Below are 14,529 nucleotides of genomic sequence, written 5' to 3' on the forward strand. Positions count from 1 at the left end.
AAGGGAGAATTAACTAACAATAAGGAAAATGTCGTTTTCTGTGTGGAAGAAGAATAATGAATAATAGTGTGGGGGATTGTGTGATGTGTCATTCGCTCAATTCCAAAATTCATTGCTTCAAAACTACTCAAGAATCATATTAACAAGTAGTGGTGTATGTCTCTACAACGATCTCTCTTACCATCCTATGGACTTATTCCTTCAAACAGAAAGAGAAAATAAAAGACTAAATATTCCTTTTGTTAAAGTTCTTGATGTTTTTTTGTGTAGAATTGTGTATATTGTCTTTGTTGTTCAAATAATATAGACCTTTGTGTTTTTTTCTTTTCTCATAGCAAAGTGGAAAGCCAAACAATGTTTTCATATATATATGTCAGGAGGCTTCATTCTAACCAAAACGATAGAGAAACATGTCACTGTCTAACTCTAATCCATCTAGTATTTGTATAACCTCCATTCTTAAAAACATAGCATTAGTTATCTTTTGCCATTTTTAATTTGTTTAAAACGTTTGAGTGCTTTATTCATATGTATTCCATAATTTCCTAAGAATCGAGTGAATAGTTTAACGACTTTAACTCCCTTTTACTTTAATATTATTTGCCGTCATTTCCACAAAATCACTGTTTTTTTTAATTGGACTTTTCACGGACACAACCAATGGAAAAGTGCAAAAAAGCATATTCAAAGGTTCTCATCTCAATCCCACTCGGACAAGTCCAAGTGTCACAAACAGCCCACTCTGTAAATAACACGTTAGCATGATTGGCACGTGGATAGAGTTTTGTTATGTGCGCACCACGAGCTTACCACGCCTTCGCAACACGACCTCCGTGAGAATACTAACGGCCGTTCTCTTCCATTGGCCTATTTCGGAATTGCAATTCTCACGGCGTTGGAAACGTGAAACGTTGCGTCTTAGTCGAGTGTCAAAAACAGGCCCACCCGAGACAGCTTTGAACTTGACAGTGTTCTGAGTGTGTCGAACGTCTAATGACACGTGCGTCTCACAAGCGTGGAAAAAATAGGAAAGCCAGACCATTTACAACCTCCCAATGTGCCTTTGCAGTCTTGCAAAATCTCATTTTCCTTAATTTAAGTGTTCTTATTTGCCTTTTTACCATACTCCTAACGAGTCAAAGATCAGTATCATTTACTTGTGATTATATGAGTATTAATTGACAAAAGATTTTCTTCATCGGATTGCGTGAAAGAGTGACACGTAGATAGTCTAAACGAATAGAAAAAAGGGCAATAATGTAAATTCGAACAGCATTTCACTTTATGACAGTAGTTCCCCTGTCTTGTCCTTTGGTTATATATAAACAAGAACAACAACGAAACATTGTATCTTTGTCTGGTACTTCAGGGAAGAAGAAGAAAGAGAGAAAGAGATGGACGCCGAGAAGGCTGTTGATAAAAACAATGCCCATCTCTCCTCGGACCACGAGCGTTGTCCCGTGGAGGAAGTGGCTCTGGTGGTTCCTGAGACGGACGACCCAAGCATACCGGTGATGACATTCAGAGCTTGGTTCTTGGGTCTGACCTCTTGTGTTCTGCTCATCTTTCTCAACACTTTCTTCACCTACCGCACGCAGCCACTCACCATCTCGGCCATCCTCATGCAGATCGCTGTCTTGCCCATCGGCAAGTTCATGGCTAGGACTCTTCCCACCACTTCTCGCAACCTTCTTGGGTGGAAGTTTAGCCTCAATCCTGGTCCTTTTAATATCAAAGAGCATGTCATTATCACCATCTTTGCCAATTGTGGCGTTTCTTACGGTGGTGGTGATGCTTACTCCATTGGGGCTATTACTGTTATGAAGGCTTACTATAAGCAGAGCCTTAGCTTCATCTGTGGTCTCTTCATCGTCTTGACCACTCAGGTATCTTTCTCTCTCTCTCTCTCTCTCTCTCTCTCTCTCTCTCTCTCTCTCTCTCTCTCTCTCTCTCTCTCTCTCTCTCTCTCTCTCTCTCTCTCTTTCTTAGGCTTTCAAGATTCATTATGGATCTGTTAGTTGACCAAGAATGGAAATGAAATTTTGTAGATTATCGGGTATGGTTGGGCTGGAATTTTGAGGAGGTACTTGGTTGATCCTGTTGACATGTGGTGGCCTTCTAATCTTGCTCAAGTGTCTCTCTTCAGGTTTTAAATCCAATCTTGATTCGTATATTACCTGCACTGCGAGAAAGCTGATTCCGTTGAAGTTGAATTGTATTGTTTCTGTGTTTGTTTCAGGGCGTTGCACGAGAAGGAAGAGAAGTCCAAAGGCTTTACGAGGATGCAGTTCTTTCTAGTGGCTCTTGGTGCTAGCTTTCTTTACTATGCGCTTCCAGGCTATCTATTCCCAATCTTGACCTTCTTCTCATGGGTATGTTGGGCTTGGCCTAACAGCATCACCGCTCAGCAAGTTGGCTCAGGGTACCATGGCCTTGGAGTTGGAGCCTTCACTCTTGACTGGGCTGGTATCTCTGCTTACCATGGTAGTCCCTTGGTGGCTCCATGGTCCTCTATCCTCAACGTTGGTGTTGGTTTCATCATGTTCATTTACATCATCGTCCCTGTTTGTTACTGGAAGTTCAACACTTTCGATGCCAGAAAGTTCCCAATTTTCTCCAATCAGCTCTTCACTACCACCGGCCAGAAGTATGACACAACCAAGATCTTGACACCGCAGTTTGATTTGGATATTGGTGCATATGACAAATACGGGAAGCTTTACCTCAGCCCTCTTTTCGCACTCTCCATCGGATCCGGGTTTGCGAGATTCACTGCAACTCTAACTCATGTGGCATTGTTCAACGGCAGGTTAGTTTTTTTCTTATTCAGTTCTGTTGAGTAGGTACGGTACTGTGAGAAGAGAATCATCACTTGGTGTGTTTTGTGCAGGGACATATGGAGGCAAACTTGGTCTGCAGTAAACACCAGGAAGCTGGACATCCATGGGAAACTGATGCAAAGTTACAAAAAAGTGCCTGAGTGGTGGTTTTATATACTGCTGGTAGGAAGTGTAGCTATGTCTCTCCTCATGTCTTTTGTGTGGAAGGAGTCAGTGCAGCTTCCATGGTGGGGAATGCTCTTTGCTTTTGCATTGGCCTTTATTGTCACCCTCCCTATTGGTGTCATTCAAGCAACTACAAATCAGGTTAATAGTAGTTTATATGAGAGATAAAGCCTCCTCCAATAACCCATGCTCATACTTTGTATATTTTTTCTTAACATTTGCAGCAACCAGGATATGATATAATAGGGCAGTTCATAATCGGTTATATCCTGCCTGGAAAACCCATTGCAAACCTGATTTTCAAGATCTACGGGCGGATCAGCACAGTCCACGCTCTCTCATTCTTGTCAGACCTTAAGCTTGGCCATTACATGAAAATCCCACCGCGCTGCATGTACACAGCTCAGCTGGTTGGCACTGTGGTAGCTGGTGTGGTGAATCTGGGAGTGGCCTGGTGGATGCTGGAGAGCATTCAAGACATATGCGACATCGAAGGAACCCACCCTAATAGCCCCTGGACTTGCCCCAAGTACAGAGTGACGTTTGATGCTTCAGTTATTTGGGGGTTGATAGGACCAAGACGGCTGTTTGGACCAGGAGGCATGTACCGTAACCTTGTCTGGCTCTTCCTCATTGGAGCTGTCCTGCCTGTTCCAGTGTGGGCGTTGAGCAAGGTCTTCCCAAACAAGAAGTGGATCCCTCTCATCAACATTCCGGTTATCTCCTACGGCTTTGCAGGAATGCCTCCAGCCACTCCAACTAACATTGCTAGCTGGCTGGTCACAGGAACCATCTTCAACTACTTTGTGTTCAATTACCACAAGAGATGGTGGCAGAAGTACAATTACGTACTCTCTGCAGCACTCGATGCAGGGACTGCGTTCATGGGGGTACTCTTGTTCTTCGCTCTGCAGAACGCTGGACACGACCTTAAATGGTGGGGCACAGAAGTAGACCACTGCCCTCTCGCCTCCTGTCCCACAGCTCCTGGAATCAAAGCCAAAGGCTGTCCCGTTTTCTAAATTCAACAACTTTGATTAGATTCAGACATATAAATCAACATGTTTTGCTCTTTCTATTGCTTCTTTCTGTACAGCCTTCTACTGTTAGATAGTGGCCATCAGAATGCAATAAACTCTATTTAAGATTGATTTGAGAAAGAGATCTCTTCAGCAGAAAGTGATGCTTTGTTTCACATCTTTGTATTTTCTGCTACATATAGCTTTTGACCAAGGACGTCAATGTTATAGATATTAGAACCAACCACCAAGAGACTCGAATAACGAGCAAAAGGAAAATGCGGAATTGGGACTCTACCGAAAGCATAACTAACATCTTCCTAAACAAGAAGTGGATCTCTCTCATCAACATTCCAGTTATCTCATACAGCTTTGCCAGCTTGCTTGTCACAGTAACCATCTTCAGCTACTCTGTGTCCAATTACCACAAGAGGTGGAAGTAGAAGTGCAATTACGTACACCGACCGCCGTAAGTGGGGGTGCTGTTATTCTTTGCCCTGCAGAACGCCGGACATAACCTCAAACAGTGTCCATCAGAATGCTGTACAGCCTTCTACTGTTAGATAGTCCCAATCAGAATACAATAAACTCTACTTTAGATTCTTTTGGGCCATTAAGAAATCTGTCATCTTCTGCTTTTCACCGGTATATAATTGATCTGCAGATGCTTTGTTGCAGAAGCATATGATCATCTGTCACAATCACACTTGACTTTGCTAGATTTGAAACAAACAATAATTTAAGAAGACTGGCAGGTGACAACTGTTGTGAAAACTTGAAAGCCCCAAAACAAAACCATAAAAAAAGATTTGCCGGTTTTACAAGTGAAGTCGTTCCTGCATTCTTCTTTTCTAAATTATACTAAAAAAAAAAAAAACAGATGATGAAGTCTTCGAATCAAAAGATTACACAGACACTGACTGAATACTGCATCTTCATTCTGTTGGTAAACCTTATTGACAACTTTAAAGACAACAAAATTCGCCGTATCGAGGGAATACTTTGCCTGCAAATAACTCTCTTCGTGTATCTCCTTCCTATAGCCTCACCCATTCTCCATGAGTTTTAACTTTTAACACCAAATTAGATAGGGAGCATTCGAGTTTCCACATGCTACCCATTCCGAATTGGCATCATATCTTCTCACCTCTGCAATGACTTGTAGAGCACCACAGTTACATACTTTGCTAAAAAGCGGTGAGTGGAACCAAGCGCAACCACAGATGGACCACTTTTGCCCTTCTGCATGTAAAGATGATTGAGGATGACATGCTGAGGTCTTTGCAGCGGAGATGGAATGTCAGGATTGGCTGCTGGCAAGTTCAGCAGTGTCATCTGTAGGTGCGGGGGAACCACAGGCGGTTCTTTGGAGTAGTCCTCAGCTCCCAAAAGCAAGTTGCTGTAACTATTCTCTGGAGATTGCGGAGGCTCAAACCCAGATATGCTTTGAATGTCTTCAGGAACATAGTCCTGCATACATCAAAGTATCTCTGCTGTTTTCACACGCAAAATCGAAAAAAAGGAACTACAAAGCCTTGTTTTCTAAACTTGCAAACCAACATAGATCTCTTTCCCATTCCCTATAATCCTAGTTACGCAGTTCCAGTAGTCTCTCATTAAATGTTTCACTTCTCCACCTACTAACCGATTCGAAAAGCTGATGATATATGAAAAGGTACCTGAAGGTCCAAAATGTTGAAAGTGTTCCCAGCATCATCTCTTGCCAAGGGAAGCTCAGGGGCATGCCTCCACTGTCCATCAACAATGAACCTGTACTCATAGACTCCTGAAGGCAACACTTTCATGATTGTGAAATCTTTCCCAGATCTCTGCAGCCGACTTCTGATCAAACCCCCCACAACACAAGAACAACATAAAGCTCAGATTTCGAAACTATAAAGAAGCCAAATTAAAATTGAAAACAAAACATTGAGCTAAAAAAAAAACCTTGTCTTCCAATTGTCCCATGATCCTTCAACAGCAATCTCCTTGCCACCATGGCACCAAGTGATCATCGTAGGGATACCTTGCTCGTTACAAGCCTCTTCATACAAAGAAGATGGCGTTTGCATCCACGACGGATTAGGGATGTGAATTTCATCAGGTCTTTGAAGTGGAAGCACCGGAACCTTTCAAACACAAAAAAAGACACAAACTTTATTAAGCTCCAGATCTCTTTTCGTTTCATTACATCCTTCCAGATAAAGACAGCGAGAGAGAGAGAAAAGCGAATCTGAAAACCTGAGGAGCGAACATGAGAGGAGACTGAGTAGCTCGAGGGCTATGAGGAGGAGATTGACCCATAAGCTCAGGAGGAGCTACATGGTGGTTGCCATCGGAAGCAGCAGACATGGCTTCACGGGAACAAATTTCAGCGTCGTCGTCTTCAACCGCGGAGGCGTTGTTACTATTCGCTTCTTCTCTCCCGTTCACGTTACCCATATCCCACAAACACAAAAATGATAAATCTAATCTCAATCTCTCTCTCTCTTTCTATATCTCTCCCTTAAAAAAAAGCTCTCTTTTTTTTTAACAAAGAGGTAACTTCTCAAACGGATCTCAACAACACAAATTCATGAGTGACAAGAACACACTCGATTACAAGGACAGACCCGGGTTTGAAAAAAGATTCGAGCTTTATCGTTAGAAATTGATCAAAAGAGAAGAGAGTAGGGACGGAGAAATTGAGGGGGGGGCAAACACAACAATTATAAAAGCTTCTTCCTGACTGACTGAGAGAGAGATCAGAGAAAAAAACTAAAAAAGAAAGCAAAAAAAAGCAGGAAAGAGAGGAAAAAAGGACCAATCTTTTGATTTCAACTCAAGACTCTTCTTCTCTCTCTCTCACACACACACACACACACACACACAAATATCATATTGAAACGATCCTATATTTGTTGTTGTTGTTCTGTCATTTCATCAATTGTTGTTGTTGATGTTGTTCCCATACACTCTCCCATCTTCCCCCACTCACATTTTTTTCTCCCATCTCTTTACTTTCATCTCTTCGTTTTTTTTTTTTTTTTTTTTTTTTTTGTATTTATTACCCTATAGTTTGATTTGGTTACATTTACCCCCTCAACCAACATTTGGTCTCCAGTTAAATCAGTGGTAATAGGCATATCAATCACCAAATACTTTCGTTAACTCACTCATTGCTATGCTCCTACACCAAAATGAAGTGACTTTTTTTTTTTACAAACAATGCAAATTAATACTTTTTTCTTTTTTGACCACCAATTGGGTTTGTTTTGGCAAAGAGGCTGTGGCTAACAACAAGGTGAGTACATATACTTCAGCTTTTGACTTTACCAAATTTCTATTTTGGTTATTGTATGTTCCCCACTACTGAAAACTAGTAGTGCTCATATATAGATGATGGATGGAATCAAAATAATTATTAAGAGAAGAGATGGAGAGGAGAGCCTAGCTATACTAGCCTAACTAATATGTGTTTCAGTCTTTGGAGAATGGAAGTGGGCCTTGTGATTGTTCCTGCAGTATAAGCTCGGATGTGGTTGCCAAAGGATGAAAAGAGTTTTTTTTAGCCTTTGCTTGTGACTTGGGAGAACTTTTTGAAGCTTATCACAACAAAAACTAACAATCACCTTTACATCAATAAAGTCGAATGGTGAGTTTGTTTGCTGTAAAAGAAAGCAAAGTCAATATCTTAAACATCACTTTCGATTGACTTGTATTCAAATCCATAAACCATGGTCAAAAGAAGTAGCACTAGAGGATCAACTATGTTTGAGATTGAAGCATATATAGATCGCTGGTGGTCAGAGGGGCAGGACTCACTCATTCTGTGCCAAAGCGTATTAACTTCACCCTTCAAGGCTTGTTTTGTGAATGTTGTTCCCTGAAACCGACATTTTATGGTCTTGTGTATCTTATTAGTTATGATGAGTCCATCATAGTATCTTCTTACTCTTAATTTCTCTCTCTCTCTCGAAATGTCAACTTGTTAAAGTGGTCACCAACTAATTAGAGTTGACTTATTTAAGCCAACGAACTTTAGATCCTTTCCCATGTCTCAGCAGCCAACTACAAACTTTTATGGAGAGAGAGAAAGATAGATCGTGGCCAAAATAAGAAAAGACTCTTGGAAATAGTCCTAATCTGAAGCTTCTCTACACGTTAACGAGAAGAAAAAACAAAAGAAAGGTATATTTTCTTGGTGCATCATCTTCTTCTCTGCTCTCAAAAGTCAAGGCTACATTCACTTGATGTCTGCATTGCATCGGCAAATTTATGTTCGATTCTTGATTTTTTTTTTTACTGATGCAAAACTTTAGAGTGTTTGTGTTATGTTCAATGGGATTAACCACTTGTTTATGTTTGTGGTAGGCATGGAAATAGTGAGTCGTGGGAGAGATGATGATGCAATGTTTAGATGGATTAAAGCACTTATCCTTAATTCTGTTGACTTGTTGTGATGCTGATCCTCCCAAGGGTCGTCAGAACCCTAAGGATGTGGCTAGAGGCACTGTGTGTATGTTTCTTTTTCTTCCAAAAACTTTATTCTAGGATCACAACCTCAACAATAATGTCTTTAATTGTGTACCAATTGCAGTTACTGTGAATGAAATTGAAGCTCTTTACGAACTGTTCAAGAACATTAGCAAAGACGGGCTTATCGATAAGGTAAGCCATAATTAATCATCGGTTACTTGTACTATGTCTTGTGCTCCTCTACATTCACTAGGATCCTTTCAAATGAATTTCAGGAACATTTTCAATTCGTACTATTCAAGATGAACACAACAAGAAGCCTTTTTGCTGATAGGGTAATAATAGTACTTGTAACTTACCCATCTGGATTTCCTTGCTGTACACTCATCTAGCTTCAAGCTTTCCAGGTGTTCGACTTATTTGATACCAAGCATACTGGGATTCTAGATTTTGAAGCCTTTGCTCGTTCTCTTTCCGTCTTTCACCCCAACGCTGCATTTGAGGATAAGATTGAGTGTAAGTGGTAGAGCCTTAATTCACCTTTTTTTAATTCTCATATCCAAACCTTGGCATGCTCATCTTTTGCCCCTGCAGTTTCTTTTAAGCTGTATGATCTGAAGCAGCAAGGGTCTATAGAGCGACAGGAGGTGAAGCAAATGGTGGTGGCGACTCTAACTGAAACTGGCATGAATCTTTCTGATTATGTGATTGAGAGCATCATAGACAAGGTTGGTTGGGTTAGTTGATCTCAGCGGACATTGACTAGGCCTTGTCATATTTATTTTTTGACATATGTAAAAAATGATTATTGTAGACTTTTGAAGACGCTGATACTAAAAAGGACGGCAAGATCGATAAGGAAGAGTGGCGGACTCTTGTATTGCGCCATCCCTCTCTGATACAAAACATGAGCCTTCAACATCTCAAGTAAGTCATGTCTTTGCCTTGTTATCTTCTTCCGGCGCAAGGCTGATAGGTTTATGTGTTTGTGTTTGTGTAGGGACGTAACGAAGACGTTTCCAAATTTTGTATTTCACACTATAGTGTCAGACAATCCTAGTGAGCTGGAGGCATATGGATGTTCAGGGATATGAAGAAAGGACCAAAAACTTTATAAGATTCATTCTTTCTCCTATATTTCTTCTCCATTAGTCCATTATTTTTAACAAGATCACAAACGTTTTGAAAACTACATTGTCTCTTCACAGGTTTGTTATCCGCAAACTTGTCCCGTTATCTTATCTGTTGGATTGTGCAAGTTGATAATTTTACTTGGCATTAAGAGATTATGATATCCTTCTATGTATGTATAAACTTTGTTTTCACACCAATCTAATTGTACCTGAAAACTTGTCTGGTATTAAATTTTTGTAACACATACAAAGAGCAGTGTGATATTATGATTTTTGGAATCGACTTTTCAAGTTCAGTTCCTTTCCTCCAATAGCTTCTTTGCTCAAAGAAAGTGTAATTTTTGAAACCATACCTTTGTTGGTTAACAGCAGCGAGGCAGATTTTTAATCTCCAAAGCAAAGCCAACATTTTGTTGTTTTTCATGAAAAAAATGTCAATTTCATTGAACCTTTTGGCCGGTTCAATTTGGTTGGTCATTAACCGGTTTAGATCAAAATATTCGTACATGTTTTCAAGCTCGATTAGATTCTGGAATTCTGTCAATTAATTTCGTTTGGCTTGTTTGTTTTTCTTTTTTTTTTTCTTAAGTCAAATTAAATTTGTTTTTTCAGACTTTCAGAATATGTAATCCAGTTTCCTTTATCCGGTTTACTTAATTTATATGGTTTACTTCTGGTTATTAGGTTGTATAAATACTAAACTCTGTAACACAATTTCTGTTGAATGAGAAGAAACCATTATTTTACTAGTTCTTCTAATACATACACCCATTACTTAAAACATTTAATTTTATGAGAACTAGGATCGCGGGGGAAGTACTTTAGAAAAAAATTAAATTTAAAATTTAAAATTATACATTATGAAATTATTTGAATATAATAGAATAGTTCGAATACATAAAAATTAAACATAAACTGTTATTAAAAACACAACCATCAAAATGAAAACTTATAACAAAAAAAATTATGTAGAATAGACGCAGCTTTGCAAAACATATTGTTTAAAGTATTATAAATATAAGATATTTTAATGAAGAATTATGGTAAAGAGTAAAATTAAAAAAATTCTTATGACAAAGTGATCCTAATTGAGAATATTGAACTAATGGTTGTAATGAGTAAATGTATTTTCTATTAAATAATTATAATTAAAAATATATTTAATAATGAGTGAGACTGTATCAACGAAAAAATTAAAATTAAAATACACAACTCTTAAAACAAAATAAATTAAATTTTTAATATTAAAATAGTTTTTAACAAAAAAATTACGATAAATAGACCCAACTGTAAATTCTATATTAAGTTTTATTAAATTTCTATATTACTATAATCATTTATAAAATTTTAGTTAGATTATAGAATAACATTGAATATTATATATTAATATTCAAGATTCAACAAAAAACGAAAAATTTGTTTCAACGAACGATGATTTGTTAGTTATTAATGAAGAGACAAATATATAGAAATTTCAAAAGAGATGACTATTTAAATAGAAACACTTATTCAAACGATAAGTTGTGATGAAAAAATATGAATAAAATATAGTATAAGACACAACTCTACAATGAACAAATACAACTGTTTGAGTTTTAAAAAAATAATAATAAAACCATTTTTTACAAAAAGTACTACGAAAAGTCGCAACTGTTGTTCGCATTTATTCAGTTTGTTATTATTATTTTTTAATATTAAAATATATTTTTATCGAAAAGTTACGATAAATAGACGCAACTGTAAATTCTATATTAAGTTTTATTAAATTTCTCTATTGATATAATCATTTCTAAAATTTTAGTTAGATTATAGAATAACGTTGAATATTAGATATTAATATTCAATTATTTAGATTTAACATAAAATAGAAAATTTGTTTCAACGAACTTGTTAGTTAATGATGAAGAGACAAATATAAAGAAAGTTCAAAAGGCATGACTATTTAAATAGACACACCTATTAGAACGAAAAGTTGTAAAGAAAAAATATAAATAAAATATAGTAAAAAGACACAACACTACAATGAACAGATACAACCATTTGAATTTTAAAAAAAAACAAATAAAAGCAATTTTTTACGAAAATGTATTACGAAAGTTGTAACTGTTGTATTTGCACTTGATTATACCTACAAACTCATATAAACTGCTTTTAAATAGAAGACATCTTTATTACCATATTCAAAAGTCAAATCCAAAAGCTAACTATATAATTCATCTAACTCTTCGAAAAAAAACTATAGGTATTTTCATTAAATTTTTATGTATAAAATTAACTAAAAGTTGTAAATTAGATTCATCATTCCAAAAATCTTTTATTAAATCAAGAATTGGAGGAATTTCTTTACTTTTAAAAGAATGAATGCTAGAGAATAATTTAGAGAGCGGTAAAAACCGTTGAGATTAAAATTTTATATTATTTTGTGTCATGGAAAAAAAATGAAAACAGTTCAAACAGACAAATATATATAGATTTCAAAAGATACAAATATTCAAATAGACACAACTCTACAATGAACAGTTGTAACTTTACAAAATAAACTGTTACAATGAACAATCGCAAATTTTCTACAGATTTTTTAAGAAAATTATCTAGAAGGTAAGATTGAAAAAACACAACTTTTAGTGGCATTTATTCGGATTGTTATTATATATAGAGGAATTTCTTGACTTTTAAAAGAATGAATGTTAGAAAATAATTTAGAATGTAAAAACCGTTGAGATTGAAATTTTAGTTGATTTTGTTTCATGGCCAAAAAAATGAAAACAGTTCAAATAGACAAATATATATATAGATTTCAAAAGATATGAATGTTCCAATCAACACAACTTTACAGTGAACAATTGTATCTTTTTATAAATAACCGTTTTAATGATCCATCACGACTTTTCAGAAAATATCCAAAAGGTACGATTGAAAAAACACAACTGTTGGTCGCATTTTCCAAAAGGTACGATTGAAAAAACACAACTGTTGGTCGCATTTTTCAGATTGTTATTATTATATAGATTTGTTAGAATTACCTTTTTTGGCATACCCATTTTTTAAAATACCCATTTTTTTGAACATTTTCATTTTTGCCATCTTTTACACAATTACACTATGTTAAATTAATTTTTAGATTTTTTTTCTTAGGTTTGGGTTCCCAATTTACATTTAGGGTATAGTTTTTAAGGGATATGGTTTAGTATTTGGTATTTAGGATTTATAGTTTTGTCATTTTATATATTAGAAATGGGTATTTTTGAAAATCCTTCATTATTTATTTGGATTCTTCAGATTTTTTAGTATTGGTATTTGGTAACTAGTTTTTAGAATAATAAAACCTTTATAAAGACTCTTGCCGAATGAGTTCAAATATTATTTTTTCTGTCCCAAAATCTTAATAACACTCTGGCTTTGTCAAAACTTTCAAGTTTTTTTTTTCATCATTCCACAATTTTAACTTTTAACTTGAACCTCTTCATTCACACCCTTATAAAATAAAGAAATAAAATATGTATACATTATTATAAAATTCAAAACTTAAACTGTTTTTTTTTATAAACCTAAACCGATATATAATTTCATTCTAATTGTAAAATCTAAACCCTAACCATCTCATTTGTCACTACAAAAAAATGATTGATTTACATCATTTATTTTGTATATTTGTATCATGTATAAATGATGCAAAAATAATTTACATCATTTTAATAAATGATTTATATTTTGTTGATGCAAATAATTTGTATCAGTTGAGGTAAATATTTGCTTCAATTAGTAGAATCGATGTTGGTTTACATCACTTACAAAAAACTGTTGTAAATCTTACATCATTTTTACTAAGAGGTGATTGTGTTTTAGAGTTTTTATATTTTTAAACAGAAAATGATATGTGATTCTATGAAATTTTATTATTAGACTTTAGGTGATTTTAAAATATTTTAGAACACAAAAAATAAAATTTTATACCAAACAAAATCTGATCAAGACTCTGCAGCTATGTCCTCAATTCATATATGATATAGTATATACGATAGTGGAACATGTCTCAGTTCATATATAGAGTATCTTGTCTCGGTTATATTTCACGTTGCTCTGTTTCACCTTTCGCTGCTGAACCTCCTCGACAATCGCTTCAGTTCATATATAGAGTATCTTGTCTCAATTAATGTTCACCTTGCTCTGTTTCACCTTTTGCTGCTGAACCTCCTTGACAATCACCGCCTCCACCGCAGCGACAACAGTCTCAAACGCAGCAACAACCTTCACAATTGCAACAATAGCGTTCACAACCACAACAAAACGATCCGTTCACAACCGTAGCCCAATGATGAAAATCTCAGGGAAGTCATGTATTTGTGAAGCTGCAGGAGATGAAGGACGTCACTTCATCGCCACCACCACCATAGTCTAAATCTGGTCAAGCTGATCCACCTAATAACATATTCAATGCGTTAGGAAGTGAAACTTCACATCCAACTGGAGCAGGCAAAGGGAAACCTCTTGGTTCATGATCACAAGCCTGGAAAGTAAAAATTGGGAATACATCATTAAAACTATATAACAAAGACCAAACTAGAATACTGGAGCTGAATAACAAAAACCAAACTAGAATACTTGAGGTGAAGCTTGTGCAAGATGTATTCTTACCCCAATGTTGATAGAGACTTGTTGATGTTGGTTGCTTCTTTAAGGCACTCACCTTCAGCTCATGAACTCTGTTGCCGATATTCCTGATGTTAGGAGAATAATTTATAAGAGAAGGGTAGTCAATTTTTTTTAAGTTAATCGCTGATTTTACCTTTCAGATCAAGCTAAGTCAACAAGATTAAGCTGTGCAAAACGATGCTGAGTTACACCTTGAGATACCCACTAATCGATAACACATGTCATGTTAATTTTTAATTTAACAAATTGATAAGATACATA

General features: G+C 36.2%; 3 protein-coding genes across 6 annotated transcripts; 2 read left to right on the plus strand and 1 right to left on the minus strand.

Moving 5' to 3' along the window:
* The first annotated feature begins 1,026 nt into the window (after positions 1-1,026).
* LOC104731982 (oligopeptide transporter 3) lies at positions 1,027-4,184 on the plus strand. The gene is made up of 5 exons (XM_010451499.3): positions 1,027-1,886; positions 2,049-2,146; positions 2,240-2,809; positions 2,891-3,146; positions 3,230-4,184. Exons 1-5 carry the CDS (start codon positions 1,395-1,397, stop codon positions 4,025-4,027), a joined length of 2,214 nt encoding a protein of 737 aa, XP_010449801.1. The 5' UTR covers positions 1,027-1,394; the 3' UTR covers positions 4,028-4,184.
* A 561-nt stretch (positions 4,185-4,745) lies between these two features.
* LOC104731983 (SNF1-related protein kinase regulatory subunit beta-2) lies at positions 4,746-7,114 on the minus strand. 2 transcript variants are annotated; one of them, XM_010451500.3, is made up of 4 exons: positions 6,266-7,114; positions 5,972-6,153; positions 5,704-5,866; positions 4,746-5,494 (listed from the first exon to the last, which is right to left on the minus strand). In XM_010451500.3, exons 1-4 carry the CDS (start codon positions 6,464-6,466, stop codon positions 5,168-5,170), a joined length of 873 nt encoding a protein of 290 aa, XP_010449802.1. In that variant the 5' UTR covers positions 6,467-7,114; the 3' UTR covers positions 4,746-5,167. The 2 variants fall into 2 exon arrangements, with proteins under 2 accessions (XP_010449802.1, XP_010449803.1); XM_010451501.3 differs by having other exon boundaries at positions 5,704-5,863; positions 6,266-7,107.
* Positions 6,765-9,858, plus strand: LOC104731984 (calcineurin B-like protein 6). Of its 3 annotated transcripts, XM_087479397.1 has the most exons (9): positions 6,765-7,307; positions 7,403-8,194; positions 8,378-8,522; positions 8,604-8,674; positions 8,758-8,817; positions 8,890-8,998; positions 9,077-9,210; positions 9,297-9,409; positions 9,483-9,858. In XM_087479397.1, the coding sequence occupies exons 3-9, from the start codon at positions 8,405-8,407 to the stop codon at positions 9,574-9,576; spliced, it is 699 nt and encodes a 232-aa protein (XP_087335523.1). In that variant the 5' UTR covers positions 6,765-7,307; positions 7,403-8,194; positions 8,378-8,404; the 3' UTR covers positions 9,577-9,858. The 3 variants fall into 3 exon arrangements, with proteins under 3 accessions (XP_087335523.1, XP_010449804.1, XP_087335524.1); XM_010451502.3 differs by lacking the exon at positions 6,765-7,307 and having other exon boundaries at positions 8,059-8,283; XM_087479398.1 differs by lacking the exons at positions 6,765-7,307; positions 9,483-9,858 and having other exon boundaries at positions 8,178-8,283; positions 9,297-9,413.
* Positions 9,859-14,529: the final 4,671 nt, after the last annotated feature.

The sequence above is a fragment of the Camelina sativa genome, chromosome 12 (genome assembly GCF_030686135.1).
Source record: "Camelina sativa cultivar CO46 ecotype springtype chromosome 12, ASM3068613v1".
Taxonomy (NCBI): Eukaryota; Viridiplantae; Streptophyta; class Magnoliopsida; order Brassicales; family Brassicaceae; genus Camelina; species Camelina sativa.